The sequence below is a fragment of the Eptatretus burgeri genome, chromosome 6 (assembly GCF_056783735.1).
Source record: "Eptatretus burgeri isolate ZD-2024b chromosome 6, Ebu_testis_v1, whole genome shotgun sequence".
Taxonomy (NCBI): domain Eukaryota; kingdom Metazoa; phylum Chordata; class Myxini; order Myxiniformes; family Myxinidae; genus Eptatretus; species Eptatretus burgeri.
The window spans coordinates 102,374,141-102,398,713 of record NC_140966.1 but is presented as its reverse complement, the minus strand read 5'-3'; the positions used below and the strand labels follow the sequence as shown (position 1 = coordinate 102,398,713).

Sequence of the window (24,573 nt, the reverse complement as noted above, 5' to 3'; positions counted from 1 at the left end):
ATTTGTACACACAAACTAAGTATCATTTGTACATATTTACCTCAGAAGTATATTTGTACACACAAACTAAGTATCATTTGTACATATTTACCTCAGAAGTACATTTGTACACATAAACTCAGGATCATTTGCACATATTTACCTCAGAAGTACATTTGTACACATAAACTAAGTATCATTTGAACATATTTACCTCAGAAGTATATTTGTACACATAAACTCAGGATCATTTGTACATATTTACCTCAGAAGTACATTTGTACACATAAACTAAGTATCATTTGTACATATTTACTTAAGAAGTACATTTGTACACATAAACTCAGGATCATTTGTACATATTTACCTCAGAAGTACATTTGTACACATAAACTAAGTATCATTTGTACATATTTACCTCAGAAGTACATTTGTACACATAAACTAAGTATCATTTGTACATATTTACTTAAGAAGTACATTTGTACACATAAACTCAGGATCATTTGGACATATTTACCTCAGAAGTACATTTGTACACATAAACTCAGGATCATTTGTACATATTTACCTCAGAAGTACATTTGTACACATAAACTCAGGATCATTTGTACATATTTACCTCAGAAGTGCACTGCTCCCTCCCAATTCTGTGTCCATGTGCTGCATGGTAGCAATGTTGTGCACTGGAGGATTTGAATGCACTGCTACTTGTTGTTCTCTTCTTTGGGTTAAAATGAGATGAGGTGAGAGGAAAGTGAAGGATTGATATTAATCCTGGGTGAACTTCTTCTTCTTCTTCTTCTTCTTCTTCTTCTTCTTCTTCTTCTTCTTCTTCTTCTTCTTCTTCTTCTTCTGTATAAAGCAAAAGGCCACAAGTTGCATCACTGGCTGAGGGGGGTGCAAACGTGCCACTGATGCAGTTCCCCCTGTAGGTTTGGGCAGGAATTTGTAATTTGTTCAAGGTGCCGGAGATAGCTCGCCTACTCTTCACAAAGGACACTGTGAGTGTGACACTTTTAACGTCCACAAACTAATGCCAGCAGACGAGATCTCCACTTTAACGTCCATCTGAGGGGCGACGTACAAGTTAATGAACCATCCTATCTGTGAAACACCAGGATATAATTTTATAGCTGAGTTGGGATTCAAAGAGGAGAGTGTACATACCTCCAAGCCATTCTGCCAGAGTGCCAGCCATACTGTCACTGAGTGAACGAACGGGATGGGGTGAAATATTCCGCCATATTTGGGTACGTAATAAATGAACGGCGCCAAGTCTGTTCATGACTAAATCCGAGATACAGTAATCGATCCAAACATCGCTTAATTTTTCTCGTGATATTTTGAAAAAGGATTAATTCGTCAGCAAATTCAATGTTCTCAGAAAAAAACCCCCCACATGCCAAGATTTGATTATTTTCGCAACTAAAAATTGCCCTGTTTGATCGTCCTTTCGGGAATTAAATGAGTTAATAATAAATAACTGCGGACGGCCGCGCGATGCACTCTGGGAGCGGTTGTCATGGAGACTGAGGAGCTTTGGCCGTGAAATCAGGAAGAGGGTAACAGGTGAGCCAAACGCTCGTGTTACCATAAAACAGAGTCCAGTTTATTATTCTCTCGCAGGCTTATTATATTTTCTTCCAAGCGAGTGAAATCCCATGAATATGTTTAATACGGAATACTGTACTTCGATTTTGGCATGATTGTGCAGGCTTGATGGGATGAACGGCCTCCTGAGGGGCGGACTGAGCAGTCGAGCATTCGAGCACCGACCCAGGGACGCGGGGCCATCAAAGGGCCCGTGCTCAAAAAAAATAAAATAAATAAATCATGTTTCTGTTTTCAGGAATGGTCGAGGAAGGGGATTCTCGAACGTGTCTTCTTCTTCTTCTTCTTCTTCTTCTTCTTCTTCTTCTTCTTCTTCTTCTTCTTCTTCTTCTTCTTCTTCTTCTTCTTCTTCTTCTTCTTCTTCTTCTTCTTCTTCTTCTTCTTCTTCTTCTTCTTCTTCTTCTTCTTCTTCTTCTTCTTCTTCTTCTTCTTCTTCTTCTTCTTCTTCTTCTTCTTCTTCTTCTTCTTCTTCTTCTTCTTCTTCTTCTTCTTCTTCTTCTTCTTCTTCTTCTTCTTCTTCTTCTTCTTCTTCTTCTTCTTCTTCTTCTTCTTCTTCTTCTTCTTCTTCTTCTTCTTCTTCTTCTTCTTCTTCTTCTTCTTCTTCTTCTTCTTCTTCTTCTTCTTCTTCTTCTTCCGGCTGCTCCCGTTAGGGGTCGCCACAGCGGACCAACAGTCTCCATTTCGCTCTATCCTCCACATCTTCCATTGACACTCCAACCACCCGCATGTCCGCCCTCACCGCATCCATGAACCTCTTCTTTGGCCTTCCTCTTCTCCTCCTACCTGGCGGCTCCATCTTCAACATCCTTCTCCCGATATACTCCGTTTCCCTCCTGAGCACATGTCCAAACCATCTCAATCTCGCCTCTCTCACTTTGTCTCCAAACCGTCCTACCTGCGCTGTCCCTCTAATATACTCATTTCTTATCCTGTCCATCCTCGTCACTCCCAACGAGAATCGCAGCATCTTTAACACTGCCACCTCCAGCTCCGCTTCCTGTCTTTTTGTTAGTGCCACCGCCTCCAAACCATACAACATAGCTGGTCTCACTACCGTCTTATATACTTTCCCCTTCACTTCTGCAGCTACCCTTCTGTCACAAATCACTCCTGCAACTCTTCTCCAACCACTCCATCCTGCCTGAACTCTCTTTTTCACTTCTCTCCCACACTCTCCGTTTACCTTAAACAGTTGATCCCAAGTATTTAAACCAATCCACCTTCCCCACCTCAACTCCTTGCAACCGCACCATACCACCACCCTCCCTCTCATTTACGCACATGTACTCCATCTTACTCCTACTGACTAACATTCCCCTTCTCTCCAGTGCGTACCTCCACCTCTCAAGGCTCGATTCAGCCTGCTCCCTACTCTCCCTACAGATCATGATGTCATCCGCGAACATCATAGTCCATGGAGACTCCAGTCTGATCTCGTCCGTCAACCTGTCCATCACCATTGCAAACAGGAAAGGGCTCAGAGTCGATCCTTGGTGCAATCCCACTTTAACCTTAAACTGGTCCGTCATTCCTACCGCACACCTCACCGCTGTCACACTGTCCTCATACATATCCTGCACGATCCTCACATACTTCTCCACCACTCCCGACTTCCTCATACAATGCCACAACTCCTCTCTTGGCACCCTATCATAAGCTTTCTCTAAATCCACAAACACACAATGTAACTCTTTCTGGCCTTCCCTATACTTCTCCATAAACATTCTCAAAGCAAACATCGCATCAGTGGTGCTCTTTCCTGGCATAAACCCATATTGCTGCTCACAGATCGTCACCTCTCCTCTCAACCGAGCTTCCACTACTCTTTCCCACAAACTCATGGTGTGGCTTAACAACTTTATCCCTCTGTAATTTCCACAGCTCTGCACATCACCCTTGTTCTTGAAAATCGGAACCAGTACACTTAATCTCCACTCCTCCGGCATCCTCTCACTTTCCAAGACTTTATTAAACAATCTGGTTAACAACCCCACTGCCATCTCTCCTAAGCACTTCCATGCCTCCACTGGTATACCATCTGAGCCAACTGCCTTTCCACTTTTCATCTTCTTCATAGCAGTCCTCACTTCATCCTTACTGATCCACCCCACTTCCAGATTCACTATCTCCACCTCTTCCAACCTTCTCTCTCTCTCATTTTCTTCATTCATCAGCTCCTCAAAGTACTCCATCCACCTTCTCAACACACTCTCCTCGCTCGTCAGCACATTCCCATTTGCGTCCTTTATCACCCTAACCTGCAGCACATCCTTCCCAGCTCGGTCCCTCTGTCTTGCCAATCGGTATAAATCCTTTTCCCCTTCTTTTGTATCCAACTTCTCATACAGCTCGTCATATGCCTTTTCCTTGGCCTTTGCCACCTCTCTTTTTGCTTTTCGACGCCACTCCTTGTACTCCTGCCTACTTTCTTCATCTCTCTGACTATCCCACTTCTTTTTCGCCAACCCGTTCTTCCTTATACTTTCCTGTACTTCCTCATTCCACCACCAAGTCTCCTTATCTTCCTTCCTCTGTCCAGATGTCACACCAAGTACCTTCCGAGCTATCTCCCTCACAACTTCTGCTGTCGTTGCCCAATCATCCCACCTATCTTTACCACCATCCAACACCTGTCTCACCTCCTCCCTAAATTTCACGCAACATTCTTCTAATTTTTTTATATTTTCTGTTTTCAGTATTTTCTGTTTTCAGTTTCTGTTTTCTGTTTTTATATTAAATCATGTTTCTGTTTTCAGGAATGGTCGAGGAAGGGGATTCTCGAACGTGTATTTAAACATATTGCTGTATATTCATTGTTGAGCGTTGAAAGTCGATTATTTATTGATTCTGGAGAAAAAAAAATGCAGTGAAGTTATTTAATAAATTGCAGTTAAACGAAACATTTTACCTGCTTTAAACAAACAATATTTACCGCTGTTAAACCTACAGTTTCAAACTTCACAGAAAATGGTTATCAACGTTACAAAAAACGGGCTTTGTACCCTCTTTGTTCAAAACAATTAACCATCTTCACACATACGTTTTGTTTATTTTATAGAGAAATACCGCAGTGTTCAAGAGACGAGGGTGCGAATTGACTCGGTCGGTCCGAACGTCCCGCTACTATCTCCTTTATTTTACATCATGAGTGTGCCCGTTGGACTAATCTTTCATTGGTCTTCACGGCCTTGTAGCATACCTGCCTGTTGTGCTGCTTGAGCATTAACTTGCTTTTCACCAAGCCCTGATCCGGTGAAGCTGGGCAGGGCAGGGTGGAGCTGGGCTGGGCAGGGTGAAGCTGGGCTGGGCAGGGTGAAGCTGGGCTGGGCAGGGTGAAGCTGGGCGGGGCAGGGTGGAGCTGGGCGGGGCAGGGTGAAGCTGGGTGGGGCGGGGCAGGGTGAGGCAGGTGGAGCTGGGCGGAGCAGGGTGAAGCTGGGCGGGGTGGGGTGGAGCTGGGCTGGGCAGGGTGAAGCTGGGTGGGGCGGGGCAGGGTGAGGCAGGGGGAGCGGGGGTGGGCAGGGTGAAGCGGGGCGGGGCAGGGTGGGGTTGGACGGGGTGGAGCTGGGCGGGGCAGGTTGGAGCTGGGCGGGGCAGGTTGGAGCTGGGCGGGGCAGGTTGGAGCTGGGCTGGGCAGGGTGAAGCTGGGTGGGGCGGGGCAGGGTGAGGCAGGTGGAGCTGGGCGGAGCAGGGTGAAGCTGGGCGGGGAAGGGTGGAGCTGGGTGGGGCGGGGCAGGGTGGAGCTGGGCGGGGTGGGGCGGGGCAGGGTGAAGCTGGGCAGGTGAAGCTGGGCGGGTTGGGGCGGGGCAGGGTGAAGCTGGGCGGGGCAGGGGGGAGCTGGGGGGGGGGGGCGGGGCAGGGTGAAGCTGGGTGGGGCAGGGTGGAGCTGGGCGGGGCAGGGTGAAGCTGGGCGGGGCAGGGTGGAGCTGGGCGGGGCAGGGTGAAGCCGGGTGGGGCGGGGCAGGGTGAGGCAGGTGGAGCTGGGCGGAGCAGGGTGAAGCTGGGCGGGGAAGGGTGGAGCTGGGTGGGGCGGGGCAGGGTGAAGCTGGACGGGGCAGGGTGAAGCTGGGCGGGGCAGGGTGGAGCTGGGCGGGGTGGGGTGGGGTAGGGTGAAGCTGGGCAGGTGAAGCTGGGCGGGTTGGGCGGGGCAGGGTGAAGCTGGGTGGGGCAGGGTGGAGCTGGGTGGGGTGGGGCAGGGTGAAGCTGGGCGGGGCAGGGTGGAGCTGGGCTGGGCAGGGTGAAACTGGGTGGGGCGGGGCAGGGTGAGGCAGGTCAAGCTGGGTGGGGCAGGGTGAAGCTGGGCAGGGCAGGGGAGGGTGAAGCTGGGCGGGGCAGGGTGGAGCTGGGCTGGGTGGGGCGGGGCAGGGTGAGGCAAGTGGAGCTGGGCGGAGCAGGGTGGAGCTGGGCGGGGCAGGGTGAAGCTGCGCGGGGCAGGGTAGAGCTGGGCTGGGCAGGGTGAAGCTGGGTGGGGCGGGGCAGGGTGAGGCAGGTGGAGCTGGGCGGAGCAGGGTGAAGCTGGGCAGGGCAGGGCAGGGTGGAGCTGGGTGGGGCGGGGCAGGGTGAAGCTGGGCGGGGCAGGGTGAAGCTGGGCGGGGCAGGGTGAAGCTGGGCGGGGCAGGGTGAAGCTGGGCAGGGTAGGGTGAAGCTAGGTGGGACAGGGTGGAGCTGGGCGGGGCATTGGTTGATTTTACCTTCGTTTTTATTATTGCCAAATGATGCTACCATTATTATTGTTGTTAATATTATTAGTATTAATTGATATATGCTTCGTTGCAATTTTATCATTGTTTTTGTTTGTTATTTAGTTTGCAATTAGAATGCCATTCCGTGGTGGAAGGACCTATTAAGCTGCTTTATACACCTTAACATGGCGTGCGTTCAAAACATGGGAATTTTAACGGATTTTTTTTCGTACTCAGGAGGTCATGACGATCATTTCGGTATTTCACATTCCATATCAGAAAGCTACAGTAGAGCTCCATAAGAACATCGCACACACGCCTCCACCCTCCCTACCTTCCAGTGACTATTTGTTTTTCTTGACAAAATCTTCAGGTAAATTACACGAAGAAATCATAATTTTTTGTCTGTGTGTCCGTGCTGTGCATTTTATTATTCACCGTTTCAGTTTGTTTGCCATATCATATACTTATTACATACTTAACATTTCATCCGTGACCCTTTGGACTGTTCTGCATGTTCTCAACTCTGCAACAGTAACAGCTCGGTGCACCGGTTCCTGGTTCAGACATTGCAGCGTATTTGTTTTTACTTCACGGTATCGTCATTATTCTACATATGTATACACAAACATTTGTTTTAGAAAACTTTTATTTCACATTGTCACTCAAAATCTTATGTTGGGGGGCCCAAAGACCCCTTTTGTCTGAGAGCCCAGAATTCCATCAGTCTGCTCCTGGGCCTCCTTTGCATTGAAGGTCATGTTCCAGGGAGAGTGAGAAACAGTTGATGGTTTTCCGAGCAGATGTACTGTTTGCGTTTTTTAGCTCACCTGGACTTGAGTCAGGTGAGCTTGTACAATTGAGCAGCATCCGAAGGTGAGTGAGTGAGTGAGTGAGTCAGTCAGTCAGTCCATAAACACTTCAATCATTGTCACTTGAAGCAAACACACTATTTTGATGAAACTTGGCCATGAGCTTCAATATCTGATGCCTAACGAATGTGTATTGAATGCATCAAAATCTGTGCTCATTAATGGGGTCTATTGGAGGGTTTTTTGACCCCCCCCCCCAAAAATAGGTATTTTCTCTCAGAAACAACACAAACAATTCCCATGAAACTTGACCACAGCCTTCACCACCCATGATGTACCAAAGTGTATTGACCGCTTCAAAATCTGAAAATCAGCGCTCATTAAGGGTATTTATTGGGGGGATGGGGGTTGACCCCCAAAAGAGGTATTTGCTCTCTTCGAAACTACAGACACAATTTCGATGAACGTTCACCACAACCTTCATCACTCATGACATACCAAAGTTTGTTCATGATATTAGAAAAATCAGGGTCGACGGGGGGGGGGGGGGGGAGCGTGTATAAACCATTACATTTGCCTTCATGAGCGTGGTCTGCGATGTTTAAACCGATACGTCCGATGCGGGTTGCAGAGGGCTATTCGGAAAGTCTTCCCTCATGGCATCGACCTGTTTGGTGTTCCCAGGTAAGCACAAAGGTCATCGTGATGGGATCCCTCAGTGCAAGTCCTGTATAGTTTGTTGATTTGTTCCATGGTCTCAATGTCCTTGCAATTTATGTAAAAGTACATTGACTCATACTAATGTCCTTGTCCGATACTTAATACATTATATATGTCTACCAGCAGGACATGTCGACTGGCATTGCCCGGTGCATACCCGGCGTCGCCCAGTGTTTTTCTAACCCTGTTGGTATTTTGAAGAAATCAATTAATAATTTTTTGTGGGTGACTAAAACACCTCCCTTCAACCACTGGGGAATGGGGTCAGAGATCATTTAATATTACCTTTCACATAGCTACAATTATTTTTTAATCCAAAAAAACAAAATTTTCTTTCAGGGTTTTTTTTTTTGGCTTGGAACACTCCCTGGCACTGATGAATCTCTGAAAGTTTGATGAAGATCCATTCAGCCATCTCTGAGAAAAATGGCAAAATGCACACACACACACACACACACACACACACACACACACACACACACACACACACACACACACACACACACACACACACACACACACACACACACACACACACCACACACACACACCTCTTCTCGTATAGATGGTCCTCCATGAACCCAATACACTGAAGGAAAGAAAATATGGTGTTGAAAGGAGTGGATCATTGTGTGCCGGTACCTGAGCCAAGTTCTAAATGGCTGTCCCACCTACGAGTACTTTTTGGATCTCAATGGCAAACCACCCAGTGTGTTTCTTGCCGAAGGCATTCATTCGGCAGCACACACTGGTACATTGTACACCTGGTTGACTCGCAAGTCCTGGTCTTTTTTCAGGGCGGTCGACTTTCTGACATCCACAACTGCAGGAGAGACAGCCGCAGCTTTGTCTCTCTTCTTGATGATATCGTACTCTGAGATGCAGCAATAACATCACTGATAACACCTGAAGCTGGCACAGGTGATGTGATGGAGTCAAAGAACAATTTCTATGGTGGTGTTTTGTCCACATCCTTAAGTTGTGTGTGAGTCCATGAATTTATTAAACTAGTGCGGGCCCGTAGGGGCATGCCAGCATGTGCAGCTTCCATTACATTCGCCATTACATTCGCTGCCATTGACCATTGCCACTCCTACGCCACGTTGAGGCGACGGGAGGATTTGTAGGAGACCTGAAAGTACAGTGTCATTAGGTATTCTATGTTCGAATTGTTTTAGTTTTAAAATAGTTAAAAAAAATAATTTGCAACTCTCCTCCCCTCTCTCGCCCCCCCCTCTCTCACACCTCTCTCTCCCCCCTCTCTTGAATTGTGATGCCCCCCTCTCTCCTCCCTCTCTCGCACCTCCTCTTTCCCCCTCTCTTGAATTGTGATGCCCCCTCTCTCTCCCCCTCTCTCTCGCCTATCTATAATTATAGATAGATAATCTATATAACTCTCCCCCTCTCTCGCACCTCCTCTCTCCCCCTCTCTTGAATTGTGACGCCCCTCTCTCTCCCCCTCTCTTCCCCCCCTCTCCCCCTTATCAAACACACAGACATTAATATTAATATTAGGACACACAGACATTAATATCAAACCTTGAAAAGGCACATCCACGGGTCCCCAGCAATATTCCTGGCAAGTTTCAATTGTGCAAAAGAAATAATAATAATAAATAAATAAATAAATAAATAAACATTAATTCTGACATTCTTGATGTCATAGCACCGTGTCCTATCATTGGTCGACAAATAAATGGCCGTAACTTGGGAACCGCTCGTCTGATTGATATCAAACCTTGAAAAGGCACATCCGCGGGGCCCCGGCAATATTCCTGGCAAGTTTCAATCCGATCGGACCGGCGGTCGTCGAGAAACTGCGGTCGCATACAGGCATACAGACATACAGACACACACACACACACACACACACACACACACACACACACACACACACACACACACACACACACACACACACACACACACACACACACACACACACACACAGATAGATTATGGCCTCGGATTCTTGTTTTCATTTTGGTTTTGTATAAACTTGTTGCACTGCTGGGAAGTGTGATTGAGGTTTGTAGATTCAAATCCAAAGATGTGGTAACAAACAGCACGGTGTGAATAGCCATTCACTGATGGATAATATAAATCTTGATTAATTATCATTCTACTCTGAAGCTCATGATTGTGAGCACCCCAAGTTCAAATTCCATATACTTTGTTGATTTACCCATTAGAAATCATTTGTAGCTGAGAGTATCCATAATCAAGAAAACTATAACACCACACAGCAGAGAATGCAAAAGGAACAACCATCTCACTGCTTCTCTCAAGGTCCATTTTATTATCTTTCCAAAACGAAGTTTTTGCAAGATATGTTAGTCAGCTTGTATGTTTTTTTTTTTGTTTGTTTGTCTGTAATCACGTATAAAAAATTCTGCAGAGCACAGTTATCATTGGAAATTTTTGTAACTTCGCATATCAGAGGCCTATAGAGGTCCCTTTCAGCACATAAAATTTTGAAGGTCAAGGTCACTTTGTCGCAAATCAGGGGAGTCGACGAAACCCTTATTTTTTGAGTAATTTTGATCGGATCGTCTTCAAACTTCATGGGAATATAGTTCATGGTCTGGCGCTCAGCTGATTCATTTTTGGTGGCGATTGGCCTTGACCTTCATGGTTAGCGCCTCAGGTCAAACATATTTGACCCCAAGGTCAAATTTTCAGGTTTTAGGAACCATATCGTGTAGTACCTCAAATTGAACACCTCGATGAGTGCTTTCTAGATATGTCAAGCTTGAGACATTATGACGTCATTTGGTGATGTTATGAGGCAAACGCATATTTTTCATGGTTACTCTGTAGAACGATTCTCATCGGAATCTCTCGTAGGCAGATATTCCTCAAGGAGTCGCTCCTGGTGGATAGCAGCTCTGTTCACCTCAGTGTGACCTTAAAGAAGTCACACGTGGTCACCTTTTGGCAAAGTACGGGTTACCCTGCGGGTGACATTGGTTTATTTTATTTTATGGAGAAACATCATGGTCTCCACCATGAACTTCATAACTTGAATGTTGAACTTTCTAAGCCTTTGTCTTTTTATTTTCACTCTGCAAGACAAAGCAAGTTTAAATTGACAGTGGGGTAGCAGAGCAATGATGGAGCACAACCATCAAAGGAATAGGTGAACAGGAAAGGGGGAGAGAGCGAGTGAGAGAGAGAAAAAAAGAGAGAAGCACGAGTAGCACTGCTACCTGCTCGTAAGAGGGTTGGCTTAGGAAGGGTGTATGGAGGTAACAAAGATTGTGGGTGGGGATGGTAAATGACACGAGGTGGCGGTGGACCACGTGCTTTAAGACGTGAAGGGAAAAGTGGAAAGCATGACCACTGAAGGTGGCCCCATAGACTGTAGAAGCAAGAAACAAAGGTGTGCAAGTCAGGCATCAGCTTGGATTTTGGACGTTTAACCAGGAGGGAGTTACTGGAATAAAATGTGCATCCTGCAGTTGCTTGGGAGGATCGAAGGATTGAGAGAGCAGAGAGGGAGCTAAATCTGAAGGGAGTCTGTTAAACAACAAGCTCAAATGAGCTAAGATCCTCGTCCTCAACGATGACGTCATAAAAACGAATATGACGTCATTGTGATGTATCAGGTTTGCGATAAATTATCTGTGCTAATGCCAGGCTTCATTCCCACAAACAAAATTCAAACAGCTTGCCAAGTTTCGGAGATAATGGTATAGGCGATTTGCATTAGCGGCGATATTATGACGTCAACTTTTTTTCTAGGAAGAATTTCCAAATTCGCAGATGGTTACTGCCTGCGCGTGGGCTTTCTGCATATACATGGCAAGTTTCACGAAGATCCGATGAAAATTCTGGGTTGTGAAACAAAAAATTTCAAAAAATAGGAATGACGTCATAAAAATTGATATGACGTCATAGTGATGTATCATATGTGCGGTAATTCATCTCTGCTAATGCCCTGTTCGATTCCCGCAAACAGAATTCAAAAAGGTTGCCTAGTTTCGGAGATAATTTTTTAGGCGATTTCCATTAGCGGAGATATTTTGACGTCATAACTTTTTTCTGGGAGGAATTTTCAAAATCGGAGATCATTACTGTCTGCGCAGGGTATTTTTACATATATACGCCAAGTTTCAGGAAGTTTCGATTCTAACTGTAGGCTGTGAAACAAAAAAGTCCACAAGAACAACAACGTGAGTAAGACTTAGAGATCCTCCACGAGGATCTAAAAATAGAGAGATCACCAACTTGCCTGAGAGGGAAGAGCAACAAACCTTGCGCTTCAATTTCATTGCGTGAGATTCCAATAATGTTGGGACCTTTGGATTCCATGGAATTACACCCAAGACAGACATTTGTGATGCTGGGGCCCCAATGCAGAGGGGAGAGCAGTACAGGTTTCCACTGAGCTACGACCAAAGGTCTTACAGCCTGTGAGTAGTTCTGATTTTTAAAGTAAAGAATTGGAATGATGAGGTTGCCCAGTCTGAGGCTCGCATTGAAGGTCAGCTTTATGAGATAGTCATCCGAGGAGAAAGTGACGTTGAGACTGAGCAGCTCAAGAAACTGAACCTCTTTCATCGGTTGACCATGGAAATTGTTTGGTTTGTTTGACAAATCCTTCCAGAGTGAGAGGGTGGAACTGTGAGACTTCCAAGTGTTAAGAACATGTTTTATTTCTCAGAGTAACATCTAATCCATTCCAGATCAGCAAAGAGTGACACAGCTGCTGTCTGCCTGGAAATGGGATGATGGGGGTACCATATGACAGACACTGTGGGAATAATCATGGTCACTATGACTGGAACATCCCTGTGGGGTAGGCCGAAGAACGTTTTTGGCCCAAGTCATTCACAAACCGACTGACCAGTCCTCCTCTGAGTCAACTGAAGGCGATTTGGACAGGATTTTATAATTTGCTGGTGATAACTTGCCAACTCTTTGTGAAGGACACCATCTAGGATATTTAAGGTCCAGAAACAAATGCCGGCAGAAGCGAGGCCGAGTTTAACGCCCATTGATGGACGGCACACACATTGATTCCTCGCCATATCTGTGAGACACCAGTGCGGTAGTTTGTAGCTGAGTCGAGATTTGAATCGAAGCTATTTACTGCTCAGTGCCGAGTGCACATCTCTCTAAGCTGTCCTACCATATAGCTCATGCAAGATGACCTCTTCCCAGGAATACAGTTATTAATGTATACACACGCAACTGTATTCACCTTCACATAGTCATACTAAAACATGGTTTTTCCCCAATTCTTGTAACAACAAAATAATTACAAGTGATTCAGTTCCAGTCTCGCTCTAACAATGCGTGCACCTGTTTCACAAATGGTCAGGCACACCTATAAATGCACACATTCTCGAAGCAACAACTGTTAAAATTGACACGGTGTGCTCAAAACTAGATGCCATCCTCATGACCCCTGCTGTGACTCTTCCTTTGTCTATCGATGTCCTTGGAATTCATATGAACTTCATTGATATCTCCTGATGTCTTTGTCCTGTCTGTTATCTCTGCAAAAGCTCATCCATGATCTCGTCACTGTATAGAAGATCATCACATGAGCGAAACGCACACTTGCTGTTGTGATAGTTCACTAATATAGTTACTACTAGTTACACTAGTTACTTTCACTGCTATCGGAAATAGCACATATGTTGCTTGTCATAAGTCGTTCCAAGATATTATCTCCGAGCATCAGGTAGTTTTCGTTCATAATTTTGGTTTTAAATGTGGAGGTAAATCTTTGTATTCCTCGACTTTTCTGGATCCTTGAGCTTCATAAGAACCGTACAAGTATAGTTTTATAGTGGGTGCCAGGCAGTGTTCCACTTGATAGTTATCGGTTATAGTTAACTCAGGATTACAAGTTTTTCAGGAACGGTTTAGGAAATATTGTTAAGCAATTAAGAATAATTCTGGTATTAACACTTTCTGGAACATTAATTCTTCTTTCGAATTCTTAGATAGAATGAGATGCCTCAATATCAAGTCAGTTGAAGTTTTTTTGATTTTTCAACTTTATATACAAATATGGATTTAGTACTTGTGAGGGATTCACTCTTCAAAGTGATTGACAAGGTTTTTAACTCTTTTAATCAGTTTTTATGTGTCAGGTTTGAGAGAGCATTCTTTTCTAAAAATAAACACTCAAGTTTTCATTGTTTTGATAAGCAGAAGTCTAAGGATGCTGTTAATTTAATTTATTTTAATACTTTTGTGTCTTTTTGTGGGATAATGATTCAACAGATTAAGGGTATTCCCATGGGTGGGAATTGCAGCCCCCTACTCGTGGACATTTTTCTTATTTTCTGTGAATTTTCATTCATGCAGAAACTGATAAAGGAGAAAAAAAATTCGGATTAGCTCAAATATTATCTCATACATGTCGTTATATAGATGATATTTGTGTGGTTAACTATCATTTTTTTGATCGGTAGCTTCACAAGAATTATCCATATAACCTGATTGTAAACAGGAGTGGTAATGATTGTACAGTTGCTGCATATCTGGATGTTGGTTAGAGTTGGACAGAATGGTTTTCGGACAAGTGTATATCATGAACTTGATGATTTCAGTTTCCCTGTCACCTTGTACACCTTTACAGGTAGCAATGTTCCAATTAAAATGGGTTACAATGTCTTTTCATCTCAGCTACTTGGATTTGCAAGAATTTGTTCCATAAAGGATGATTTTGTGGAATGTGCTGATAAGCTTTTTTCCATCATGTTAAACAGAGGATATTTGGCTGAGTGTTTGATCAGGTCTTGTGAGAATGTCTTTAGATTCCATCGTCACCTTTATTTGAGTTTGGTTTGTTTTCATGTAAACAATTTCCTATTATTGTCACTTCAATTTGTCAGATCAATATTAACAAACAATGTTATTGTGAGGTCAAGCCAGATTAGATCTGTGACTTGCTACAGGTACCATGTACCCCTGTACTAACCGGTTTCATGGTCGGGTTGTAAGCAACTAAACCGTCTGCCCCACCAGGTTTCCTGGTGAGGAGGGTGTTTGGATATGGACACCCAGCAGGATTAAAAACAAAACCTGTCAAAGGGCGGAGGAGCTCCTTGTGAACGAAAGGCCATCCATATCTAGTGCCCAACTGTGTCTGCGGATGTCCTCCTGCAGTTGGGTTACATTTTTTTTTAGGAGGTTGGTGGCAGGATTTGCACTCTGGCCACCGTAAAACCATTCATTCCACAAAACCCACAAATGTAAGAAAATCTAAAAACCACTCTGTGGGAGTACCTCCTGTGCAGCTGCCCTTCGCAAGGCAGATCACAGGATGAGGGGATTGGGGCAAAGCCTTCGGGACCTCCATTCCTTGATGATGGGAGGAAAAACACTGGGTAAACCTCCAAGGTCGGATTGTGGTGGTGTGTTGGAGTGGTGCTGAGGTATCGTGCACCAGCCGGTGTCTTTTGGGTTAACCTGAGGTGGTCCCTTCAGGTGGATTCCTGGAATGGCCAATCTCGAAGAGAGGATGATCACCTGTCTCTTATCATCTGAGCGCAAGGGTTTGAGCATAGGTTTTGCAGCACTCTCTGAGGTTCGAAGAGAGTGGCGAGATCATGGTAACTGGTTACACCTACTATTAGTCTGGTCGCTCTGGTAGTTACCATGCTGAAGGAGTTGCTGTAGCTGTATCCAATAAGCTGACTCCAATGATAATATAATTGAGGAAACACCGGTCAACGAGCGTATTATGAGACGAAGGATTCGTCACTCCTTGAGTGTCATTTCCCTGGTCTCTGTATATGCTCCGACTGAGGTGAGTGATCTCACCGTGAAGGACACATTCTATGCCACGCTCGAGTCTGTGGTTGATCAGTGCCCCAGGCGAGATACACTTCTTGTCTTGGGGGATTTCAATACATCAACTGGAACTGATAGGGATGGTTATGAGACGTGTGTTGGTCCCCATGGGTCTGGAACTGTGAACCAGAATACCAGTAAGTTCCTTGACTTTGCAAGAAGTCGTGGGCTTAGGGTGGCTGGTTCATGGTTTCAGCACCCACAAGCTCATCGCTGGACTTGGTAATCCAATGCTGGTGGTGAGGCAAACGAGATTGACCATGTCCTCATTGATGGTCGCTGGAGGATGATCCAGAACTGCAGGGTCTACCAGAGTGCTCAGTTCCTCAATACTGACCACCGGCTTGTTGTAGCAACTCTGAAGTTGCAGCTTAAATCCAGGAGAATGGTACCATCCCTAGCATAGGCTGGATGTTCGCAAACTCAAGGATAACAGGGTAGCTGAGGATTTTGCAAACAGGCTGAGTGGGGATTTGGGGTATCTGGGTGCTTTGGCGAATCCTGAAGAATTGTGGAGTGCCTTCAAGACCACTGTCCTTGATGTTGCCAGTGGATGCCTTGGAACTCACCAAAGGGTGAAGAAGAATCTTATCTCAAGGGACACTGATACCAATGACCAGAGTTGCAGGGCCAGGCTTAATGGCAGAGCTGAGCTGTTCAGGAAGTTGAGGCATAAAACTGTACATGCGCTAAGGGTGGGCGAGGGGTTTAGCATCACCTGTGGTCAAGTGATTCTCGTCCTGCTTACAGGGGACTTCACGCATTACGTTCCTCCAATCCCGTCCCTCGGGTGTACTGCAGTTAGAGCAGAGGATGGTGGGCTCTTGACAGGGGAGTCCGAAGTGAAGGTCCGCTGGGCCAGTTACTTTGAGTGGCTTTTCCAGGCTGATTCACCAGCTGTTGAGGGGTGTTACTATCCCAATTGCTGAGCCTCCAATCAACTGTGATCCACCTTTGTTTGTGGAAACACAGGCTGTGGTGAACTGGTTGATCTGTGGCATCCATACTGAACTTCTCAAGGCTGGTGGAAATGCTGTACTTGTGGTGTTGCATGCAGTTCTGTGCTCTGCCTGGAACACAGGTATCATCCCATCTGACTGGAAGAGGGGCCTTGTTGTCCCTCTCTGGAAAGGGGAAAGTAATCGCCAGGACTGCAACAACTAATGAGGGGAACACAACTCTCAGTGCAGGGCAAGGTCTTTCATCATCATCATCTGCTTGAGCACCAGCATCCAGAGCAGTCAGGCTTTACACCAAAGAGGTCAACGATTGACCATATCCTTGCTCTTCGGGTCCTCACCAAACGCAGACAAGAGTTTTGACAGGGGCTGCTTTCAGCCTATGTTGATCTCTGTAAAGTGTTCGATTTTGTGAATCAGGATGCCCTCTGGAGAATTCTTGGTCTTCGTGGGGTGCCACCAAAACTGATCAATTTGATGTCTGAACAATACTCTGGTACTGAGAGTGCTGTGAGATGTGGTGGTACCATCTCCGACTTATTTCCAGTTGTTACTGGAGTTTGTCAAGGGTGTGTTCTGGCCCTTACACTTTTCAGCACTCATGCTGCAGTGCATCATTTGGGAATGTCTAGATCTCTGACCTTGATTTCGCAGATGATGCAGTCATCTTTACGGAGACTCTGGATATCCTTTTGGGGGCCCTCGAGTTTCTGAATGATGAGTTGGAGCTGCTGGGATTATGGGTTTCCTTGGTCAAAACTAAGATCCAGGCTTTCATTGACATCTTTGAGGCTGCTATCCTGTCTGTACCTATTTGTGGTAAGGATTTTGAGGTCACTGGGAGATTCGCTTACCTTGGCAGTGATATTCTTGTCTCTGCTGGCTGTTAGCCAGAGGTCAACAGACATCTGCTTCGGGCCTGGGGAGTCATGGACTCACGAGATCATGGGGTGTGGCACTGCCAGTACCTGTGCAGGACAAAAATCCAAGTCCTCGGAATCCTTGGCTATCGCTGGTCGGGCTTTGTGTCTGAGGAGCAGTTGCTGAGAGAGACTCGGATGAGATTTGTTACTTACATGGTATGTTAGCATCAGCTGCAGCTGTGTGGACATGTGGCTCGTTTTCCTGATGCTGATCATGCTCAGCAGATTCTCTCAGCGAGGTAGCCTCGTGATTGGAGGAGGCCAATGGGTCAACCACGTGCCTCGTGGTTGCAGCAGGTTGATCAGCATCTCAAGGAGATGGGGATGCTCCAGGCATCTGCCTGGGGGATGGCCAGACGGAGGCCTCTGGAGTACTGGCGGAAGGTGGACCCAGCGACGTGCTTTGACATAATATTGCATCTGACCTAATAATATTGAATGAATTATTTTAGTGAGGTACATTTTTTTCATCAATATTATTTGTTAAACATTTGTACTTGTATTTACTGTATATATATATATAGGATTTGTCAACCCCCCCCCCCGGTCGAGGGGCCTCGGCACCCTGCCTATAACCTTCCCCGGGTCCGTCCCGACATTTTTTGTTTCAGAGGTTTCCTCCTATCTTTCACCGTTCAGGAGATTATCATGTGCAGACAAACAACCAAACAAACAAAAACTTCAAATTCTATATTAGATAAAGTGGTGTTTGATTAAAGTTATTAATATGTTGTAATACTTTAAATAAAACTAAAATTAAATAAGTTTGAATAAGAATATTGCATTGTTGTGTTGACTGACTGTCTGGACACAACTTTGAGGTTGTGAATCCATTGATGTTGAGTAATCTTCTGATGGAGACCTGTGATGGGGGTTGTAGATCCGCCGTTTGGAGAGGTTCTGGGCTGAAAGGATTGAAACCTCTGAACAACGGTGCCCAGCTGATGACCTGGGCAGTTGGGAAATCAGTCAATGTTTATAAGTTAAGGTTATAACTTCAAATATAAGAGATTTTGTAAGTACTTACTAGTACATAATATATCTGTGTGTGTGTGTGTGTGCGTGTGCACATGCACCAGCATGTTTATTGTTGTCTGGCTTCCTTTTTGGTACTACAGTGGTCTTTATTTTTATTAGTCACAACACGATCATGAGGTTGGTTACTATCGGTGCCGTTTTCTGCGATTGTCCCTGATTATTAATTGGTACATTCTCGATCTAACAGGAGCTGTTAATGTGGGTTACCATGCCCAAGGGAGATCTAGGTGCTCTAATGACTTCAAGGTCCATTGGTTTGATATGTATTGCTTAGAGCATGCTATCTGGAGCATATGCACCAACTGAAGCCTAACAGTAGACATTGGGCAGAAGTGAAAGGTCATTGGTGTTCCCTAATGCTTATAAACCTGAACATTCTAGCAGAGTTGAGGTCAGTGAGGTATTTTAACACCTCCGGGAACATGACCTGTACCGGATAAACCTGCCAATTTACCGGCTGGGTGGCCAGGTCAGTCGGGTTCGACTTATTTTGGGAAGAACATCTTTCCATTTGGAACACAGATCCTCGTTTGGCTTCAGAACTTTCTGTACTTGATCATAAAAGTTAGTTCTGAGCAACTAATGAGAGTTACGCAAGGGTCCATCTCTTTATTACATATGTAAATGTGGTAGGGTGTTTGATTTCTTCCATACATATGCTCCACACATGCCCTTCCCTTCCCTTTCTCCTATGTTGTACCAACTGAACCTCCTTTTCTTCATTTCCTCAATTTATCCCCTCCCCTCCCATATGTGCCTTGGCCCTTCACCATCATCATTCAGTTCACGTGATTACCAAAAACCTGATGTTGTACAACACAAAGTGTAATGATGAGTCATTCTGCAGGACACCAGTCCTGGAAGAGCAGGTGTCCTTACAAACTTCCTTTGTATGTGAAGTTGACTTGCTTCGTTCTTCTGACAGTGTAACTCGATCACGGATATGGCGGATGAAGATTTGGAGTGCCTGCTTTCCGAGGAGCTTGAACTGCTGTCGTTATTGGATGAAGACGGTGATGAGGACCTGGAAATTGTCGAGAGGAGTGAGAATGAAAGAGACGGTGTAAGTTTTCTCCCCTATAATGGTTAACTCGCGTGATTGAGTGTCATAATCGCATGGTAAGGCAACACTGATCCATTGCATGTCCACTTTATAAAACCTTTGTTAACTTGACGTGATGCCTCCATTTAAGTCAGGATGTGGTACCGGCATGAAGCTCTTCATGATGCAACAGCTGAAACCGTCCAGCTGCTACCATGTATCTCATACAACCCCAAATGGAATCAAATGCAGTTGTAATGTTTGACAAGCAATGCGAAACAGTTATGTCTCTACCCAGAGGACCATGCACTTTGCAAAGGGATTAAACTGTGAATGCAAACATAGTGGAAGATTGAACCCCAGCACCCCCTACCTTTCTGACGTGTGCTCCATTCAGCCCCCTTATCACCCACATCTTCTCAAACTCCTCTCTTTTCTCCACATTCTCCTAGCCCCCCTATTCTCTCCACATCCTCCTAACCCCTGATTCTCTCCCATCATCCTCTATTCTCTTCATTTTGCATTTACATTTTCTCCTGTTATCCTTTCCGTTGATGCAAGTTAAATTGATGGCTCCTTTGAAGTGCTGCAGCCTGACACATAACCACTCTGCCCCCAGGTGATGCTGTCAGAGAGAGTGCTCACTTGCCTGAAACTTGTGCAGCAGTGGACGTGCAAGATCGACGGACGTTTTGCTGACAATCTGCAGGATCTGAGCTGCCCTGGGTCTGACGAAGACTTCCATCTCACCCGGGTTGAATCATTTGTGACACCTGTAACCATGTGTAAAGTATTTGACGAAACGTCAACAAACACAAGCAGATGCTTCCTTATTTCAACAATCATGCAGAGATGTCATTAATTAATTCTGAATAATGTTCACTCCAAAGGGCAATGTTACATCATTTTGCCACTCATAAATTTCAATGCAAATCGAAATTGTTGCCAAGCTAAATATATTGCCCATCATTTAGCAATTAACACTCCTCTAACAATTGTATCACTGAGCCATGACGTCACCGGTACCAAAGACCAATTTGATTCAACCAGATACCCGAGAACATTACGATTTTGGATGTTGAAAAGAGAGCTCGTCTCACCGACTGAAAACGAACAATTATCAGGTTATCGAATCTTAATGAAGTAAAGCACGATATTGTATGGTAACAGGTTCATTAATTTCATATACAGCATGTGGCCAATGGTTTGCATCATTCGGGGAATGTGCCTGTGTCGCTGATGCAGTTCTCCTTATAGGTTAGAGAAAAAAATAGTAATTTGTTCAGGGTGCTGGCGATAGCTTGCCTACTCTCCGTGAAGGACAACAGTGGATGATAAATGTTGCTTCTGGGATTCCCATTCAAATGAATGGGGGAAAAGGGAAAAACTATCTGACCCAAGCCCCAAAAGCTCAAAATGGGAGACACACTTCCTCCCCACCTATCCCCTTCCCTTCCATACAAGCAAATGAAAAATTGAGACTTGCTAATTAAAGCACTTCTTCCCCCAACATAATTACAGTCCTTTCATATTTTCATTATACTCAAAGAGCGAACCAATGAATATTTTTTCATGGTGTACTTTCGGGAATAACTTAATTTTCTTATAACATTCATTTCCATCGAGTGTATTCACAAAGAATAACTCGGAACTTGGTTCTTGGTTTAAGTATCTTTGTTGAGCAGAGATGAAATGATAAACTTCTCTTAATGTTCTTGTCTGACCACCTACTGAGCCACATATCATTTTGAGATTGTAGTAAATTGTTTTTCCATTGTTCAATTGATAACCACCAAAGTTTTCAGTCCATTCAAGGATATTATTTTTTTTCTTTACATCTTCCAACTTATTTGTAATTAAATTGATCTGCTTATTTTTTTTATCTACTTTTACCCTGGTTATTTCTTCAATAAGACTTATTTGATATTTCTCACATTCATTATGTTTCCCATTTAAATACCAAGGGTGATTACATCTCCACTCTTTGGTTTGGTTATTGCTTGGTTCTATCATTTATAAATCAGCAAAAAAGACGGCGGTAGCCCGTTAAAATCCCCAACCCAATATCTTAACACTTAAATGTCTTAACACTTAAACTTATAACCATAAGGGAGACGAATGGTTCCATTCTCTAAAATATATCTTTTATTATCAAAAGCTCCTCATGCTTTCTTATTTACCTCTTCTCCATATAATTGATGTTTATAACTTCTTATTGTATTCATTTTTCTATACTCTTCCTTCTTTAAGGTTAAAAAGTTGTTATAATGTTTAAAGTTTGTTGTTTCCTTGATTATATTTTTCTTTATTCCCTTGAGCTTCTCACCACACCCTTCAATATTATTATTAACAATATACTTATAAGCATAAGACTTTGATCTCAATCTGATAAATTCACTCATTACCTTCCCACCCAATTCATTTTTAAACTTACCAATAGCCTTTTTATTCTTTGATGAAAACAACACATCACCTGTCTTATAATTACTTGTATCATATATCAATATTATCAATCATATCCTCATATATATCACTTGTCTTAATTTGTAAGATAAAACTATCTGTATCCATACATAACAATGATACATTATCCTTACACTTTGGTTTTAAATTAGTATAGTAATAGTCATACATTAACAACTTTGACAATTAGTCAAGAATTGATGTTCCAACATAAATAGGTTTATCCATTTCAATACTCTCTTTTTTTCAAATGAATAGCATGAACGTTTTCTGAAAACACCTCCGCTCGCTTAAAACTTGGTGTATTAATTGACTTTGAACCCTGTTTCCAAGATGTAGCAAGTCTTATGTTTTGCCTATTCCTAACATTTTCCATTGTCTTTCCAAATTCAGCATTATTCATTAATTTATAAAAGTCCTTCTCAAAATCTGTTTTTGCTTCTGTTCTCCTTTTTGTATTAAAATCAATATACTTCTTTAACCAATGCCTTTGTTTAAATTTCAAAATCCTATGATTTTTCCTCACTCTCAACCCAGGAGATAAATATTGCCTCAAGTTCCTTTGATGCAAAACATAACTTTCTTTATCATTTAATGTCGTAAGTAGTTTTTCTGTGGATTTACCTTTTATGTTAAATGACTGTTGGTAATCACTTCACCATTCTTTTCTTGGACTTTCTTTATCAGGGGCATAGGGTAGGTCTTTATGTTTGTTCTGAAGTTCTTCTGAGTATTTTAAATCAACTTCAAAATAATATCCAACTTCAGCTTCATCCAATTCTTTTTGAGAGGAGATAACAATGTCTTGTAAAACTTTTTCATAATGTTTTTCTTTAACCCAATTAAGTTTTCCAGAAGGTAAAGATTGAGACATAGCCCACCCATAGAAATTGTTAGCATCATAATACATCAGGTAAGAGTTGTCCTCATTCTTATTATAATCAGGAAGATATTTGTTATTTGCTTTAGCATATCTCTTGGAACATACTTGAGATATTCCTTCTCTTTTGGCCTTCTCTATCATTAAAAGCACATCTATATTACTGATTAATTCCAAATTCTGTTTTGTCATTTTTAACATAGCACTCCAAGTCAAACCCGGGGCTGTGTAATAGTGAGCAGGGTCTAATCCATAATAATTTTTATTATTCCAGACTGTTCCAAAAGTTTCAAACACATCAGCCAATAACAATCCATCAGTTTTAAGATACAAATCATGATATTCTCCAAGATTCTTTCTATTAAACTTCTCCCAAACCCTTCTAGCTTGTGTTTAATCTCTATCGGAAATATGAGTTTTATTCCACTTGCTATAGAAACTTTCCCTTGAAGGAAGTTATGTTTCTTTAAACTTCTCAAATGAATCCATTTAGTCATACGGATATATTCCCTTTTGTGATAAGAGATCAATCTCTTCTTGATTTGAGAAATATGATTTAAGATTCAGTAAGTTTTTAATATTTGATGCTAAGTTAGAGAATGGACTTGCCACAAACTTGTATGTGTCAAGAAATCTGATATGGGTTATGGGGGATGTATGAATTGTTTTTGTGAATGAGATGCATTTTTGATCTATGTTAGGAATGGCAGAAATATCTCCAGATGTCTTTGAAAGTTCATTTATAAATAGATGTACATCATAGTGAGCGTTGTTGTGAAGAAAGACAGGAATAAAGTTTGGGGGCTTGTAATTAAGATTACAACGGGAATGAGCTGGACCTCTATATTTACCAGTACGATGACAATGATCCTTAACCTTGACCTCTCCGTCAAGTTACTCCTCACAAATATGGCAGATACTGTTCTTCTAAAATTCCTTTTTCTCTCCCTTTGGTAATGACATTGGTTTTTAGGTTTTAACCATTATTTCTCTTAGTCTTATACAGTCTTTTTCCAATTGTCTTACAAACTCCTCTGAGGTATCTTCTCCTCTATAAAGTTCGAACTTGTATTTATCACCAACAGATGATTTGATATAATAACAAAAACCACAAGGAGTATATTTTTGATATTTATTTGTGTATGATTTATTTGGATTTGGAGAAACAGTATCTATATTTTCAACGACACTTTCAAAATCAACATACAGGGTGTTAAAATTTAAAAAAAATAAAAAAAAAATTTAATAAAAAAAAATCAACATACAATTAAAATTTTTTATTGCAAAGGCAATTGATGGGATGATTTTATCAGATTTGTTCAATGTACTCAGTGATTATCAAAGTTCTCTTTCTATGGGGTTATGTTAAAGACATCGTGTATCGAACAAAGATACGGGACATCAACGACCTGAAGCAAAGGATCACTGACGCCATTGCCACCATTGATGAGGCTATGCTGCAGCGAACATGGCAGGAAATCGATTACCGTCTTGATGTGCTTCGTGCAACTAATGATGCCCATATAGAAGTGTATTAAATGAGGCAAAAAAAAATTCAATATCTACTCCTCATTTTGTAATAATTTCCACAGGTTTATCTATTAATTTGCTTTTGTAATAATTTTTTTAAATTGTAAAGAGACTTTATG

At 43.2% G+C, this 24,573-nt stretch overlaps 2 protein-coding genes across 18 annotated transcripts in view; one reads left to right on the top strand and one right to left on the bottom strand.

Moving 5' to 3' along the window:
- LOC147025483 (tetraspanin-18-like) overlaps positions 1-945 on the bottom strand; it is a 67,062-nt gene extending 66,117 nt beyond the window's left edge. Inside the window, exon 1 of the mRNA XM_085886507.1 lies at positions 602-945. The gene's annotated coding sequence lies outside the window, so the exon portion shown is untranslated. The remainder of the gene's footprint in view (positions 1-601) is intronic.
- A 540-nt stretch (positions 946-1,485) lies between these two features.
- LOC147025481 (uncharacterized) overlaps positions 1,486-24,573 on the top strand; it is a 187,246-nt gene continuing 164,158 nt past the window's right edge. For 11 of the 17 annotated variants that reach the window (XM_085886482.1, XM_085886480.1, XM_085886495.1 and 8 more), the window contains exons 1-3: positions 1,486-1,551; positions 19,465-19,602; positions 20,201-20,335. In XM_085886482.1, the coding sequence (XP_085742608.1) occupies positions 19,483-19,602; positions 20,201-20,335 (255 nt within the window). In that variant the 5' untranslated portion in view covers positions 1,486-1,551; positions 19,465-19,482. Of the gene's footprint in view, positions 1,552-19,464; positions 19,603-20,200; positions 20,367-24,573 lie in introns of those variants that run through there. The other 6 variants (XM_085886493.1, XM_085886484.1, XM_085886490.1 and 3 more) reach the window with 2 other exon arrangements.